General features: G+C 42.2%; 1 protein-coding gene across 2 annotated transcripts; it reads right to left on the bottom strand.

The window, feature by feature from the left end:
- Nucleotides 1-227: 227 nt before the first annotated feature.
- lonrf1 (LON peptidase N-terminal domain and ring finger 1) lies at nucleotides 228-15011 on the bottom strand. 2 transcript variants are annotated; one of them, XM_034598400.1, is made up of 12 exons: nucleotides 14119-15011; nucleotides 9821-9939; nucleotides 8762-8884; nucleotides 7566-7754; nucleotides 7351-7468; nucleotides 6143-6218; nucleotides 5873-5987; nucleotides 5210-5331; nucleotides 4942-5100; nucleotides 4100-4262; nucleotides 3863-4012; nucleotides 228-2829 (listed from the first exon to the last, which is right to left on the bottom strand). In XM_034598400.1, the coding sequence occupies exons 1-12, from the start codon at nucleotides 14417-14419 to the stop codon at nucleotides 2680-2682; spliced, it is 1785 nt and encodes a 594-aa protein (XP_034454291.1). In that variant the 5' UTR covers nucleotides 14420-15011; the 3' UTR covers nucleotides 228-2679. The 2 variants fall into 2 exon arrangements, with proteins under 2 accessions (XP_034454291.1, XP_034454292.1); XM_034598401.1 differs by having other exon boundaries at nucleotides 2243-2829; nucleotides 6143-6220; nucleotides 7359-7468; nucleotides 14119-14957.
- Nucleotides 15012-15569: the final 558 nt, after the last annotated feature.

Genomic DNA, 15569 nt, shown 5'->3' with positions numbered 1-15569 from the left:
CCAGTTTAGGAAGGGCCAAAAGCTGTGGGTCTAAATGAGAGGAAGAATCATGACCGCGCTGCATTGGCAACAGCAAAGTTGAAGCTAGTAAATGATATCAAGCAAGTTTGGCTCAAAAATATGGGAGTGAAATACCTGATTTGCCAAATATACCGTATGTAGCAGAGATTGAGTTCTGTTTTAGACAGTGTAAACAAAGAAAATCACTACTAGACTAATTGCTGTGATCAATAAACAGTAATTCACCATTTTATTCAATGACGGGTGGTATCTTCAAGTAATTGAAGTAATACAAAGAAATATGCATGACAAAAACATGTGAGAACTACTTCTGAGCAGCAGAACACAAAATAATGTCACTTTGCAAAAATAAGATTTTCTCTGAGGTGAAGTTCACCTGAGTGGCCGTGGACTCATGTATTGCTGTCACGTCATGTGTTCACCACAAAGGCTCACGAGGCTGGACATTCAAAAATTCATCCCTTTTTGATTCGAGTGAGCGGTTGCAGGAAATGGAGCTTTATGGTGCATGCTTTTTGTTTTTCAGTGAAACCAGCAGCTGTGGAGAAAAGTTGTGGTAACTGGCACATTAAAGTCTCGAGGCTCTGATCTCATTCCCAGATGGCTTCAAAAACTTTGACGTCAAACAATCCCGTGTTAAGAAATAGTAAAAAACAGTGTTTGTTCTCCTCAAGTAAAATGTTAGTTCCCAGGTCGTAGTTATGCAGATAGTCATTGCTGCCCCATTGTCCATCAGTCCGTCCATTTGTCCTCTAGTATTCTAAGCTACAATATATATACACACACAACATTAGGCAGAATCTTACTGTTCAAGCGTGATTGGTGCACTAAGTCTGATTCTGTTTAAAAGTGATATGTTGGCCACGAAAACATGATCGTTCACTATCCACCATACAAAAGGCATGAGGGCCAAAGCCTAAATTCAGGCTGTGCTGAAGACGAACACTGATTTCATTCCGCAAACTGTCCTTATAAGGCCTCAGTTAAATTTGTGGACACATAGTTGTTCTTACTATACAGCTTTTATCGTTCCTGCGGAGGAGTGCATGCACTGTTGCTTCCCTTGTCAAGTTGTGTGGAGCCTCGCATGCACACTTTGATGGTGAAATCGATGTCAGTGTCCGTGCACTTACAGAAAGTTAAACGCTAGCTTCTAAACACATTACACAGAAAAAATGTATCAAAGTACAAAATAAACCACATCAATTCTTACTTCACCCAGTTAAGCCCGTGTTTGTTAGTGATTGTGAAATAACTCCACGTAACATTGCAGATTTAACATTCTATGGAATGTAGTACTAAAAATATGAAGATGGCAAAAATCACGTATATGTCCTTATAATGTTATGACTGAGACTTGCAGGTCTCCAGGTTGTGTGGCCCAGGCACTCGGAGGCACCATGGTGCGTTGTTAGAAGGGCCGAACACACACGCACGGAGACAGAGTGAGGGGCCGGAGGTACAGTAGGTGTGGTGGCCCACCCATACAGATCCACCGCAGGGGGGCTCAGCCTCAGACTCTACACCTGTCCCTGCACAGGAGATGTTACACGCTGCGTCTCTGCATTTCAAGGCAGCTGTCATCGGTGCTCACACAATATCACGTTGACTGACAAAAGTAACTCTTTCTTTACAGATGAAACTCAAACATAAAGTGCTGCATCCACACCAGACAAATCCACACACATAATCACACTGGCTCATACGTATAAAACAAAGCTGGTACGCCTGAATTGACCAAATCAATCTCCTCAATTTTTTCATTTTTTCACCAGAAAATGACGACTGCAGCAGAGTTATTCATATAAAAAAAATTCGCCTCTAGCTGGTGCTATTCCAAGTGACACGTCAAATCATTATTGCGATATTTACTAATAGGAAATAGGGATCTTTTGGGATTACTAAATGGCATAAAATGAGTCAGTCAATTGCTGCCAAGGCCAATAGTTGCAACTAAATAGCAAGTGTTACAAATAAAGCCCTCCAGCAAATGATAATCACTCCAAATAATCAGACGCAATGCATGAACTCTAATCCTCTGACGTGCATAGTCCTGAAAACTTCTGCACTAATTGTGTTTTAGTAATGTTTATTCTCACTTCAAACTTAGCTATACTAATGCAAAGAGTTTAAATGGAATTGAGTCACTATACTGTACTAGCTCAGGTGATCCTGTTGCATGTTCTCCATGTTTGTAATACCTGGTGAAAAAACAGTGACACCTAGTGTTGAGTTTCCATAATATTATTTAGAAAACGACTTACTTTATCCACAAATAATAATATTATAATAATTAACCACTCGTTGATGACCATAAATAAGAAGCATCTTTGGTCAACCCTGCAATTAAGTACAGTGTGCGTTCAGACACGACAAATTTGAATTCCCAGGGAAGAAGATGGTGTAAGAAAGAAAACCTATGCAAATTCAAACAGCAAAAATCCAACCCCCGCACAACTGCTCCGTTTTGTAAGACAACAACCCTTTCACCTTTCGACAAGGTGATTTGGCCTTGAGCTGTGATTTTATAACAGTCCCTCTATGATTCAGAGTAGTCAAAAAAAAAAATGAAAAAAGTCCCAAAACTCTGTGGTGTGAGTGCATTCAATGGTTTCACTCCATTGATCCGTGCGCATGTAAAACGCTGTGCTGCGGAGTCTAGCTCTGAGAGAAGTACTCGAGGACGAGGCGGAGGTGTCCCAGGCGGTCTTTGAGCGAGGTCAGGGACAGGACAGTGGTCTGATAGGCTGGGTCCAGCTGCATGACAGACAGCAGCCACCAGCACCAGGCTGGACCATTGGTTGAGGACTACAAGAGATACAAAAAAGAAAGAAGGATTAGAACAGAAACATAGAACGTTGATTATCAGGAAAAAGCATGGCGTACTATTCAAGCCCATGAGCCCTTTTAGAGGAAATCACTCTCACTTTCAACTTTTTATGTCAAAAAACGTTTTCCCACACAACTTCCAACTACTTTATCATTTTCATTAATTTCACTGAACGCTTACTGCATGCATAGATCCTATCTGAGTGAACTCTGTTTTTATAAGTGTCGTGTGATGTTACCATAATGTAGCTCTGAATGCAGTTTCACCAATTACAAATAAGATTAAAGTCTCTGCAAATTCATTTTCATTCATACAAAAATAAATAAATCAGTGACTACCAGGAGCATGAGTAACACAAACATGTAAATACATATAAAAAACAATGGCAGGCTTTGGTTTCCAGTGATTTTTGGTTGACACGAATTCTACTAAATGAACTAAACCATTTAGCTGCTTTTGTTTGAGGAGTGTTGAAACCTTGTGATGTCACATTGAAAACACTCACAGAGGCATTAGGAAACTAAACTAAACTTGATTTCTGTTGTTTACTCTCATCAGTAAGGAAACAAGGTCCACGTCATATCAGCGGTAGACAACATTCAATGGTTTCAAAGATAAGCCGTTTTCAGACGTGAAGTACAGAAATGGGGAAAATTGGGTCCTAACATTTTTCGAACTCTGCCTTTCACATATGAAGAATCAAGCAGAAGATTGTCAAAGACAGACACGTTCACAACAACAGGAAAATGTCCGGAACATTCAGGCGGGGGGGGTGTCTGGGCAGAGCAGCAGGAGGCAGGACACGACATAAATGCGAAAAGCACCGTGTCTGATATTCTTTTAGTATTTTTCAGTTTTGCCTCTGTCGTGTGTTTGTCATCATTGACACACCCACTCATGCACTTCGGACATTTTCCTGCTATATTCTCACATAGGCTCTTTACACTATCGTGGAAATGTTTTAAAGGATAAAGGTTGCGACTGCTGCCACAAATATGTAAAGGCCCCAACCTGAATGTCTTCCTCCTTTTCTGGCATGGTGCCGTACTGTCTGTTGATCTGCTCGCGAATGCGGCTGCCCATGCGCAGGTACCATTCCTGAGCCTGCTGGTACACACTGTCATGGAGACGCTGCAAAAGCTCTAACTCACTGTCATCCACCTGAGAGAGAGGGGAGAGGAGAGTGGTTGTGTTGTCGAGCAGTAACATTTTATAGTATAGTATAGTTTGTGATTTCATGGTGCTGACCTTGAGGTCCTCCAGGTACTCTATGTCAGCAGTGTGGTAGCCATCTCTCTGAGCTCTCTTCACCACCCTGAATCTGCTGCCACCCACAGTGTCCACAAAAGACCGTCCATCAGGCAGCAGCTCCAGACTGTGGATCTCCAGAATACAGCCATAGTCAGCAAACCTATGGGGCGTTAGATAAAACCAGAAATCTCATGCTTGTACAAAAGAAAACATATCTGAATGCAAAATATTTGCCACATAAGATACACAGAAAGTTCAACAAAATCGGGTTCATTTAGAGCTACAAATATATTGTGTTGTTGTTGTTTTCACCCCTGTCTGTTTGTTGGTTGGTATGTTTGTAAGCAAGATTATGCAAAAGCAACTGAACAGTTTACCACGAAACTTGGTGGAAGGATGTGGTTTGGGTCAGGAAAGTACCTATTCAATTTTGATATAAATCTGGATCAGGGGTTGGATCCAGTATTTTTCTTTTTACTTTCTTTAACGTTGCTAAATAGGCCGTTTTGACCCATGATTATTGACACAATATAATGACATGAAGGAATTAAATATCTAAAATACAACATTATATTGCATCTCATTTGGATGTTTTACTCTGATGTAGATTAATTTTTTTTCCGTCAGTAATCTAAGAAATTAAAACCAGGGCAGATTTGTAACCATGGTGCTATTTTCCACCCTCACATGTCGTATGAGGGATTTCAGCTTTGCCCACATTGTGTCCTGCTCGAGTTCAATTTTCAAATATGTTGCTTGCTGTGGATAATTGAAAATATGTACCTACACCGAGTGAGGGACAGAGCTATGAAGGGTGTGTTTTTTTGTGTGCTTCATACCCTTTGCCGTGCTCATAGCTGCACATGCCAAATTTCTTGGTGCCTGTCTCCATGCAGCGGCGCATCATCAGCCGGTACCGAGGCTCGAAGATGTGCAGGGGGCAGGGGACTCCGGGGTACGCCACCGTGCAGACAAATATAGGGATGTCCTTATTTAGACTGCAAAGACAAGGCGGAGGAGAAATCAGGGAGACAGTCCACAGAGCGGCTACAATAAATCCTAAACCTATATGATATTTTATTGTATGTTCAAGAGAGAGGTGCCTACTTGGACAGTTCAGCCATCTCGGCATCGTGCACCTGCTTCCTCTCAGCCAACTGTGATGGGAAACGATAGTTCATGATGTCCTGAAGCAGAAGCGTGGGGTTGTACTTCCTGTTTTTTAAATACTGGGAAGAGAAAGGTGACAGTAAGATATCAGAAATAGCATAAATACTGATTGTATTCAAACAGGAACAAAAAAAACTAGGGATTAATACTTGTAGCTAAAACTTTGTTTGTATTAATCGTATTATATTCAAATGTAGTCTTGCTGCTTGTCCATGGAGATAAAAGCATACAGACAACTACAGCAGCATTTCTAACAATACATGTTATCATTTAGCACAAGCAATGAGGAACCAGGGATGTTCTCTGTAACTTGGTGTGGATTTTGTTAGCAGATGAGTCATTAATGAGAAATCGGTTATGAATAGTAGAAAATCCTTTTTACAAAGCTGTCAGCAAAACAAAAAGGAGTGAGATTTGCCTCACCCTGCCAGAGCTAACTTTGTTATCTCGAGACCACAATGTGGAGCCAAGTAAAAAATCTTGAATAATGAATCGGCTTCAAATCAAATGTGGAAATCAGTGGAGCTAAAAACCGGGGTCTTCTGCTCTCGTGTTGAAAACAGATGTATGGCTGCGTGTGTCTGTGCTGTCAGTGGTCACCTCTTGCAGTGGCTGTTTGCAGAGTGGACAGCGGAGGTTGTGGTCCAGACTCCGCTCGATGCAGTTTTTACAAAAGGTGTGACCACAAGGAGTCGTGACCGGCTCAAAGAACAGCCTGCGGAGAGGAGGAATGTTTAGCACAGTGGAGGTGGTGATTATTGTGTGAGTAGTAGAAGTAGACATTAACCAGAGAGAGGAGATTCAGTCTGATCAATGACTTCCGCAGAAGATAGTGATACAGAATTGATTTGACTAATCCAGGACACTGACCTAATGCAGAGGGGGCACTCGAAATCGGACACCGTGAGAACACCCAGAGTTTTCTCTCGGAGCTGAATACTTTCAACTGAAACACACAGAGAGAGAAACACAGTCACACTCAAGCTCTGTCATGAGTTTCCTCTGCTGGAGAAGAAGAAGACAATGAAACAATGATTATAATGTAATGATTATTAAACTCATTGGTTACGTGTATTAGTGGAACTGTTTATAGTGACAATGACAAAGGCCCTGTTCATACCTGGTCCTAACATTCATCCTAAGAGATCTAACCACAAGAGGGCAGCATTCTTCTGTTCACACCAGGTATTAAAATGTCTCCTGTGAACACTTGTGATCAGATCTCACTTCCCTGCTCTATTTAAAAATACACATACATGTTTTTTGTTCATGAAGTCCAAATTTCGATGTTTTTTTTTTAGTTTACAGATGTGTCATTGTGTGTATGTGTGTTGGTGCAAGCGAGAGAGAGAGGGGTGGGGGGTGGGGGGGGGGGGGGGTGGGGGGGGGGGGGGGGGTGCTGTGTGCAGCTCTGCTATGGAGAAGATTTTACCCATTTGAGAAAAGAATCAGTCATTATGTGTTGGTCAGTGTTGATATAGGGATGGTGGCCACAAACGAATCCACGTATGAGAACACTGAGAACCGTTAAAATGTATTTGATTCATTTTGAAGCTGTAGCGGGTCAGAGGACGTCGAGTAGGTCGTCCTTCATATGTGGCCCAGGAGGCGTTCACGTGCACACTCAGGTTGTCGGGGTAGGCAGTGTTACTGGAGTTATAGCGTTGAGACACATACCGATAATATAACTTTCCCTGCAGCGACACTGTCTGTTTCATTTTTTTTTATAGACATAAAACTTTTTTGTTCATTTTTGTGTACCAGTTCCCATGTCAGTAATTATAAATACTTCGGTGGTTCCCCAACGCACATCCGTAGCTCACAGATCTAGTTCACCACAGCTGTTAGTCTACAGTTACTAAGTGAAAGTGTCTGCTCTTATCACATGAGAGTTGACCTTTGAGGATGAAGAGGATTTGGTGTTAAAAGATAATTAAAACGTTCAGAATTTTGAGGGTCTACTGTCCTAACAACAGAGCACTCAGGACAGATGTTAAAACCAGGTCGGAACGGGGTCAAAGATGATGACGGTGTCAGTCAAATCATGATAAGTATGTGTATTGAGTGTTTCTGCCTACGTCTGTCATGTTCATCTTCTTTCCTCATCATCATCTCCTCGTCCTCTTCAGCTGCAGGGAGGAAGGACACAGCCTGGCAGAGGCTGAGGCAGCACTCCGTACCCGTGTCGTGTTTCACCTTGAAGCCCAAAAGACAAATGATTTGATCAGTGAGGGTGATATTCACATTCTAACGCCTTCAAAACCAGCCATGCACACATTCCTAACCAGCTTACCTGGTGTGTCTCTCTCCTCCCTTTACCCTCTCCCTCTTCCCCAAGTGGATGTTTGAGGGCCTCGGGGTGCATCGGCCCCTGAGAGCCACTGAGGCTGGTGATTGGGCAGGGGTCTTTCAGGTACTCTGACACAACCTGCAGGATGCAGGGCACCTCCTCCGGCACAGCCATGCCCTCTGCCTCCAGGATCTGCCGTTTGAATGGAAACAAATGTATTAAAAGGACACTGTTTGTTTTCACCAGTGCTGTAAACTAAAATGAAAGTAAAAAGGTGATAAGAAATTATTATAATTAAATAACAATACATTTAACATGTGTAAATGTAAGATTACTGCTGTCATTTCAGATTGAAGAGCTAAAATGGAACAAACTGACACCATAAACAACTATCAAAACAAATTCATTTATAAGCAAAGCAAAAGCAAAAGAGGACAAATTCTTGCTATAATAAGCACCACCCACACATAATGAAAACAAGCTTCAATCAGAGTAGACGATCAGGCAGCGTAAAGTTGGCTTGTGATCATATGAAACAGGATGTGACCTATTGTGAAAAATAACACATTCATGATACGGAAAGTCTTTCATGTAGCAAACACCATCAGCCTGCATTTCTGCTCAGGATCAGTGTGAATTGTCTGTGTGAATGAATGTGTGCAATTTGGTGCAGCTTGATTTCATTTAAAGGGACTGTAGGGCATTGAGGGAGGTATGCTTTCTACTGAGTACCATTCTGTTACTACTGAGCGTTTCTTATCTGGTCTGCTGATTCATTAGAGCAGCTTTAAATTCTCCTTCTGGTCCCAACTAATGTTTATATGCAGATGCTCGGAATGAGCTGTAAGATATTCTACGCCTGGAATCATTATTTCTCTCGGTACTTTTCAGGAAAGATGTCATTGCTTTGAGCATGTACTTCTTATTTTCCTCAACTAATCTTTGCCTAATTTTATGATTCCCTGTGTGTTACTGTGTCTGTTTTGTACTTTAGTCTGATTGCTGTGTTTTAGTATGTTTTTTTGTTGTCTCTGTCCATTCTTGTATTTATATATGAACCTTCTTTATGGAATTTGCTGACCCATCTTGACTGGGACTCCCTGACGAATAGACATATATCTAAAATACCCTTCCTGGTTAAATAAAGGATAAATAACAGATCAATGAAATAGAACAGCCCTGTGGTGATGTTAACAAACCTTCTTGATCTGACTCTTTGCAGGAACAAAGTCGGCTTGCAGTTTGAGGCAGTGGTGGAACTGGATGAGAGCCTCTGTCTGCTGACCCATCTCCAGCAGTACATTCCCTTTACGAAAGAAGCCCTGCACGCAGAGAGAGAGAAAAGTGCAACCAGCACATCACTGCCTGTTAAAGTGAATCAGACATTCAAACCATGTCACTGCAGAGAACATTAAGATTCAAAAGCACCAACCTCGTTGAAAAGTTTACACAAATGCATTGATGGTCGTTTGCATCATGTGTCTGCTTAAATGCAATGTGACGTTTAAAAGTGATGTAACGGATCTCTGGAAATAAAATGAAACGACTGCATTAGCAGCGGGCCACCCACTGGCACAGAGCGATTATGACATAAGTAGCTGTTTGCATAACTTTGTGAATGACATAACGTCAATAAAAGCAGATAAAATCCTCTTTAGTGGGTCAGCTTTCTACAGGTACAGTGATACAAGTCTCAATAAATGAGAGAGGCAGCACCTTCCTCCTGTGGTAACATGTGTGCTTTTACACGCACGTCACAAAACCAGATGATTCAAGTGCGTCTGCGGTTGAAGTCAGCAGACTTGCACAGAGATCAACCGAAGGGAAAAGACAGCAATGAATTTGGTTTTATTCATGGACTTACAGTGGATTTGTTCTTTTCTGCTGTGTAGACACTGCAATTACTGACTCGTGCTTGTACTCCTTCATCAGTCAAGTTGCAGTTACATCCACGTCTGTCATATTACGTATAGTCTTATATTTAAGACTTCATATTTAATGAATATAAGAAAGGGCACTAAGAAAGTTAAACACAATCAGCACATGAAATCTTGAGTAATGAGATCACATGTTACTCTTTGACCACCAAATTCTAATCACTTCATCCGTGAGTCCAAGTGGACGTTTGTAACAAATTCAAAGACATTTCCTGGAGATGTGCCTGATATCTAGTTCATGAGACTGGGACAGACAGACAGAAATGCGATGAAAAAGACATGAGACGCCATGAGTCTGACCGACACCGTCCCGTCTCTCACCTCGGTCCAGTTGGGTCGAAGGCAGCAGAGGTAGTCGAGGTCTGTGAGAGCATCAGAGAAACGCATCAGGCCGCAGTGAGCTTCTGCTCTGTACAACTTCAAGCTCAGGTCATCTGGGGCTGAGGGTGGAAACACAGGAGAGAGGTTAAAGAAACTGAGAAAAAGACGAGTAGTTAGAAATGTTACTACCAACAAACTTAACACATGTAACACGTATAAAACAACCTGCATAACAAGTTGCTTTCGATTTAGAACATGACCGAAATACATTAAATAACTTTTGAGCCACAAACCTGAAGTACCAGATTGCTATTAATACTGACACAGTGCTTATTAAACAGATAATGACTCGGCAGGATGGGTCTGATCCACATTGAAATACTCCTTAAAAGCCTCTGTCATTATAAATGCGCAGTAATGCAATTTTAAATTAGCTTTTTATAACAACATAATTAATATTCATACAGACTTAAAATAAGTTAAGTTATTGTTTGTGTCAAATGTTTTAGTTCATCAGTTACACCACTCATACAGTCGCTATTGCCTGAAGCTGTTGCTCCAGTTAAATAATGTTTATTTACCGTATGTAAGGGTTATAATTACGAACACACGCTCTGCCCTTGACAATGCCCATACAGAGGAATTATAAAATGAAAATGACCACGCCCAAACTTAAACCTCCAATGGCTGAATGACAAAAAAGTGCAAGGAAATCATTACACAAGGTACGATTGTGCCGGAGAGAGGGAGGCGGCGGTATTTATTGAACTGGATTGGCAGAGATGGCGACCGTGTACGTCCGTAGATTCACTGTAGCAGTAAACACTCTTGGATGTCCACACCGCCGAAATAACTGGGGCGGAAATTGTCCCTTTTTTTACATTCTCGCTGCTGAATGGAGAAAATAAGGTAATTTGCAGGAGATACTGTAAGTATAACTGCACAAATAAAAGAAAAGAAAAGATCTGATTGCACGGCTGTTTTTGGGGAATCCAGCGCTCTGAGCTATGAAAATCTTTCACAATGTTCCCCTTGCATCCAATTCGTCTGTGCAGGGTTTTTTTTAACTGCAGACATGTGCAAAAACTGCAAAAAAAAACAGAAATTGTCCTGAGTCCAACATTTTACCCTGACAACAGCTGTTATAGCTGCTTTTACTGCCTCTTATATGTGATGAAAGTAAATGTTATATCAAACCGATGCAGGTAAACTTCTTCTGTAGCACATTTCTCATTCTTAGATATACAATATGCCTACTACTCAAAAATGCTATTTACTGTGAATATCACTATCACTACAGCTGTCACTGCAGCTCCCTTCATCTCTGTCTGACAATTTCTTTTGTGTAACTACTTTTAACATTGATTGACCTCTCCATTTATATTAGGCATTGTCTTTTCTCATGAATGTTGTAAATAGTGCTTTTTTGTATTGTGCTCTATTAAATGTGACATCTATTCTACCTCTGTCTGTCCTGGGAGAAGGATCCCTCACTTGCGGCCCTCCGATTGATTGATTGATTATTCTGAAACATAAGTTTTACGTATTTGCTCTTTTGCTCAAGTGGATTAACACAAAAAGGAAAACAAGCCTCTGTCGATAAACTTAACAAGGAGGAAGCAGCATCTGGAAACATTCAGGTCATTCGACAGTGAACACAATCAATTCTATCTCATCAGGAATGTTAGTTTCCTGTATCTCCTGCCATTACAATATTGTTCTGTGAAATAGATGCACTGCCAGCCACTATCACTGGGCAACAGACAAGACTGTGCGCACGACATGAAAAGTGGGACGCCAAACTAGTCCGTCTTCTTGTTATACTGCAATGCAATCCAAGGTAAACATGTTTTCCCTTTTGTCCATACAGGCAGTCACACTTCCTTTTAAAACTTTTAGAACACACCCATATGTATTCATTTTTTTTGTAAAATTTTACAGTTGATGTTGTATAAAGGTGGACGGTTAACTGCTCAAGGTAAAAAAAAAAAAGGTTAAGGTCAACAAAAACTGAGTGTTGCAGCCATAATGTTAACTTGTTTGTGTTTATTTTTCTTATATTGCAGTATTTGCATACAAAAACTGGGTGGAGCATTGTTGTTGGGGAAGGAATATAATGGGGCACCTGGTGATGGGTATGAGGTGTGGGTTGGATTTGGGAGAATCAACAGTTTTTGACCGTGTAGCTGTTTCAGTTTTGTGTTGTGCATTGGAACTCAAAAAATCCAAATAAATAAATAAATCTAGTCCATGAATGCAAGACAAGCTGCACACCGGACATAGAATTTGTTACCTGCTGATTCAGAGCACGCGTCGGACCGAGATCCCCCCCATTCACGCCTGAGTGGCTTATTTGGTAATTTTTTTTAAAAAGTCACTAGTACAATGGGCCCTTGGGTGGCTGATGTTCAGGAGGTAGAGCGAGTTGTCCCTCGAGCCACCATGCCCAAGGTGACCTTGGGCAGGACCCTGGACCCCATTTTGCCCCTGATGGCTTTAATAGTGTGTGAATGGTCTGGGTTAGAAAAAGTGCAGCATATAGAAGTTCTGTATTAATGTGCATGGGTGAATGTGACTTGTACTGTAAAGTGCTTTGAGTAATTTATTAGATTAGAAGGGTGTTATTTAAATACAGTCCATTTACGTGTCAGGGATTAAAGGATCAGTGTGTAAGATTTAGGTGAAAGGGATCTATTGGCAGAAATTGAATATAAAACAATCCTAGTGATGTTTTCACTCGTGTATAATCTTCTTAAATGTACAAATAGTTGTTTTCTTTATGTCAAGAATGAGCCCTTTATATTTAAATACTTTATATTTAGATAAGGAGCGGGTCCTCTCTACAGACGCCGCCATGTTTTTACAGTAGTCCAGACTAGAAAAACTTTACATGACAACTTAAGGCTGCCACAGGTTCTCTTTCATGTTTGGAAGGGGGAGGGGGAGGTGAGGGGTATTCAGCTGCAACATGAAAATTCACAACTAAATTCTACACACTGAACCTTTAAGAATGATTTAAACATACAGTTCCCTGCAGATATGGAAGTAAATTAGTTTGAATACAAAACTAACAACAAGTGACCTAACGTTTGTTGATGACTCACAAACCCTCTGTCTGCACAGAGACAGTGTTTGAACAAAGTGTGTTACTATTACACCCTCTGATGCATCATTAGGTCAACGCTGTGTTGCAGGAAGTAGTAGGCAGCTGTGTGTTGTTGTCAGAATGGTGAGAATAAGACAATGTAACAGAGGAAGACAGACTGGAAGGTCAGAAATTGATCGTACTGTAACATAATGAATCAAAGCAATAAAGAACAGAATCGGACAGAGGAACTGTTGGGTCCCTCTATAAATTGCAGGTGTTGACCTTATTATGTTATGATTTGAACTGAACTAAATGCCTTTTATTTTCATTTAAATCCTCATCTTGCCCTAGATTGTTATGTGTAAAGCACTTTGTAACCTTGTTTAGATAAGTGCTCTGCAATACAGTTATTATTAGGATTAGGATTCACAGGGTGAAGAGCAGCACAGTCTCCAGACTGAAACCCCTCTGAGCAGGTTGTACGGTGGCCCTGAAGGGCAAATCACAGCAGTAAAAGACAATAACAAACCACTAAACACGAACTTGGTATGGAACAGTTATGAGGGCATCAACACGGCTCATGACTGATTGAATAGATGCACTGTCCAAGTGTTTTGTGATTTGTTGTTGTGTTTTCATTTTTGCAATTGCGTTTTTCTTTTGCTGTGCGTTTTGTGAATTATTGTTGCGTTTTGTGAATTCTTGTTGCGTTTTGTGCTTTTGCCACCATGAACTTGACAAAGGGGGAAAGTCACTGCAAACTACATGTGTGACACATTCATGATTGCATTTTGTAGTATTGTTAAAATACAAAACATTGTCATACTATAATATATATTGTAGTTTGCTTTTGCATAATTGCAAAGTGTGACACATCCATGGGAACTAATGGGACAAACAATATGAACAATATTTAATATCCAGCATTAAAAAAAACATCATGGGTGTGTTCTGCTTCATGAATAAACACATACTCTTGATTAAATTTAATTCAGCAATAAATTCCATGACTCTTTATTATCAATATGTTATAGATTGTTATGTGTTTCAAATTCAAAAACACTGACACCGTTTAAAGTGTGGATTTAAATGACAGGTTGAAAAAAAACAAAAAAACATTTGAGGTGTTATAAAACTTATGACCGGAAGTGCGGGTTTACATGTCCGACAAACATCTGCATGCAGCTGGAAAGGTGCGTGTGTCCCTTACCCTCGTCCAGCCCCTCGCTGGCGATGCGCAGAGCCTCGGAGAAGGCGCCGGCTCTCAGCTTCTCCTGGATGTGGCACGTGCTCAGGGTCTGGTCCGGGCAGCACTTCCCCGCGACGCTGATGAGCAGGACGTTGTTCTTGGTGGCCCTCACCTCCCTTTGTTTTAGCCTGGCTTTGCACGCCGGGCACTTGGACGGGAGGAACCCGCCGACCGCGCACCTCCGGCAGAACGAGTGGCCGCACGCCACGGTCACCGGCTCGGACATGAGGAAGAGGCACAGCGGACACTCCAGCAGGTCCATGGGGAGGACTGGATGCGGCCGTGTCGGACAGAAGAAGGGGAAGAGACGCAGCTCCGTGGAGACGTGGACGGTTTTATAAGACGTGGTACCAGTGGTGGTCGTGCGCGGACCATTTAAATAACCCACTGGCAGCCAGACCCCGTCGGTGTGTCCCCCTCCTCTGTGATCACCCACCGGCTCCTGTCCAGCGCTGCTAAATGCTAACTCCAGCTGTCACACGCTCACCTCAGTAATGTTCATTTACGTATTAAACTGGCATGGTCCATTTCCAGGGCTAACGTGGTGTTTTCACCTCGGGGCGCGCACAGCAGCTCCCCCTCTCAGAGCAGCTGGAGCAAAGAGAGCCAGGGAGAATCAGAAGTCAGCTCCAGTCCAGCGATCGGCCCCGGACTCCATGCACGACCCGCAGAAGAAGAAGAAGAAGAGGTGCACATATAGGTATTTGTTATACCGAGGTCCGTGTCCGATCTTAACCCGACGTGCACACTCAGCCTCGGAGCTGGGTTACTGTGTAACACCATTTACATTACATAAATACAAGGCCACGTGACGCAGCGACGCGCCGTCCCATTGGCTGAGAGCACGCCTTTCCAGCCTGTTGTGAAACCAAAGGATGCCGAGTTTCGTAACATAATTCCCTGCGACAAAGATGCTCCTCTTTTCTTTCTCTACCCGGTTTAATTAAAACTCCACTGGGTTAGTGGGTTAGGGACGTCGTGCGACTGGTTGGCGTGCTTATGGTAACGCGGTTGCATGGAGACAGGGAAGGGAATCCCAGCAGCAGCGGCCGATGAGAACAGCCAGGGGGCGAGGTGGTGACAGTGACATAAGCCCAGTGGTGGTGATCCTCACTTGTTTTTCGCATTTCCATACCCTGTCATAGAAGCCACGTGCACCTGATGTAAGGCCAGGAAATGGGGGTCGACCCTTTATATACAGTCTATGGGGTTAACAGGTTGCACGAGGAGAGGCTGGAGACTCTGTATCCTGCGCTTTTAAGGAATGACAAGAGGAGGCCCATTGTGTAACACTGGTTCTTTACGGTTATAACACCGTATAACCGTAAAGAACCAGTGTTACACAAGCCGCGTGCAGTGTCGATGGAATGAGGCCAGAGTCTGCCGCTGGCCAAACACCTTTACTCATTATC

This window comes from Hippoglossus hippoglossus, chromosome 10 (genome assembly GCF_009819705.1).
Source record: "Hippoglossus hippoglossus isolate fHipHip1 chromosome 10, fHipHip1.pri, whole genome shotgun sequence".
NCBI lineage: Eukaryota > Metazoa > Chordata > Actinopteri > Pleuronectiformes > Pleuronectidae > Hippoglossus > Hippoglossus hippoglossus.
This window is presented reverse-complemented; position numbering and strand designations above follow the sequence as displayed.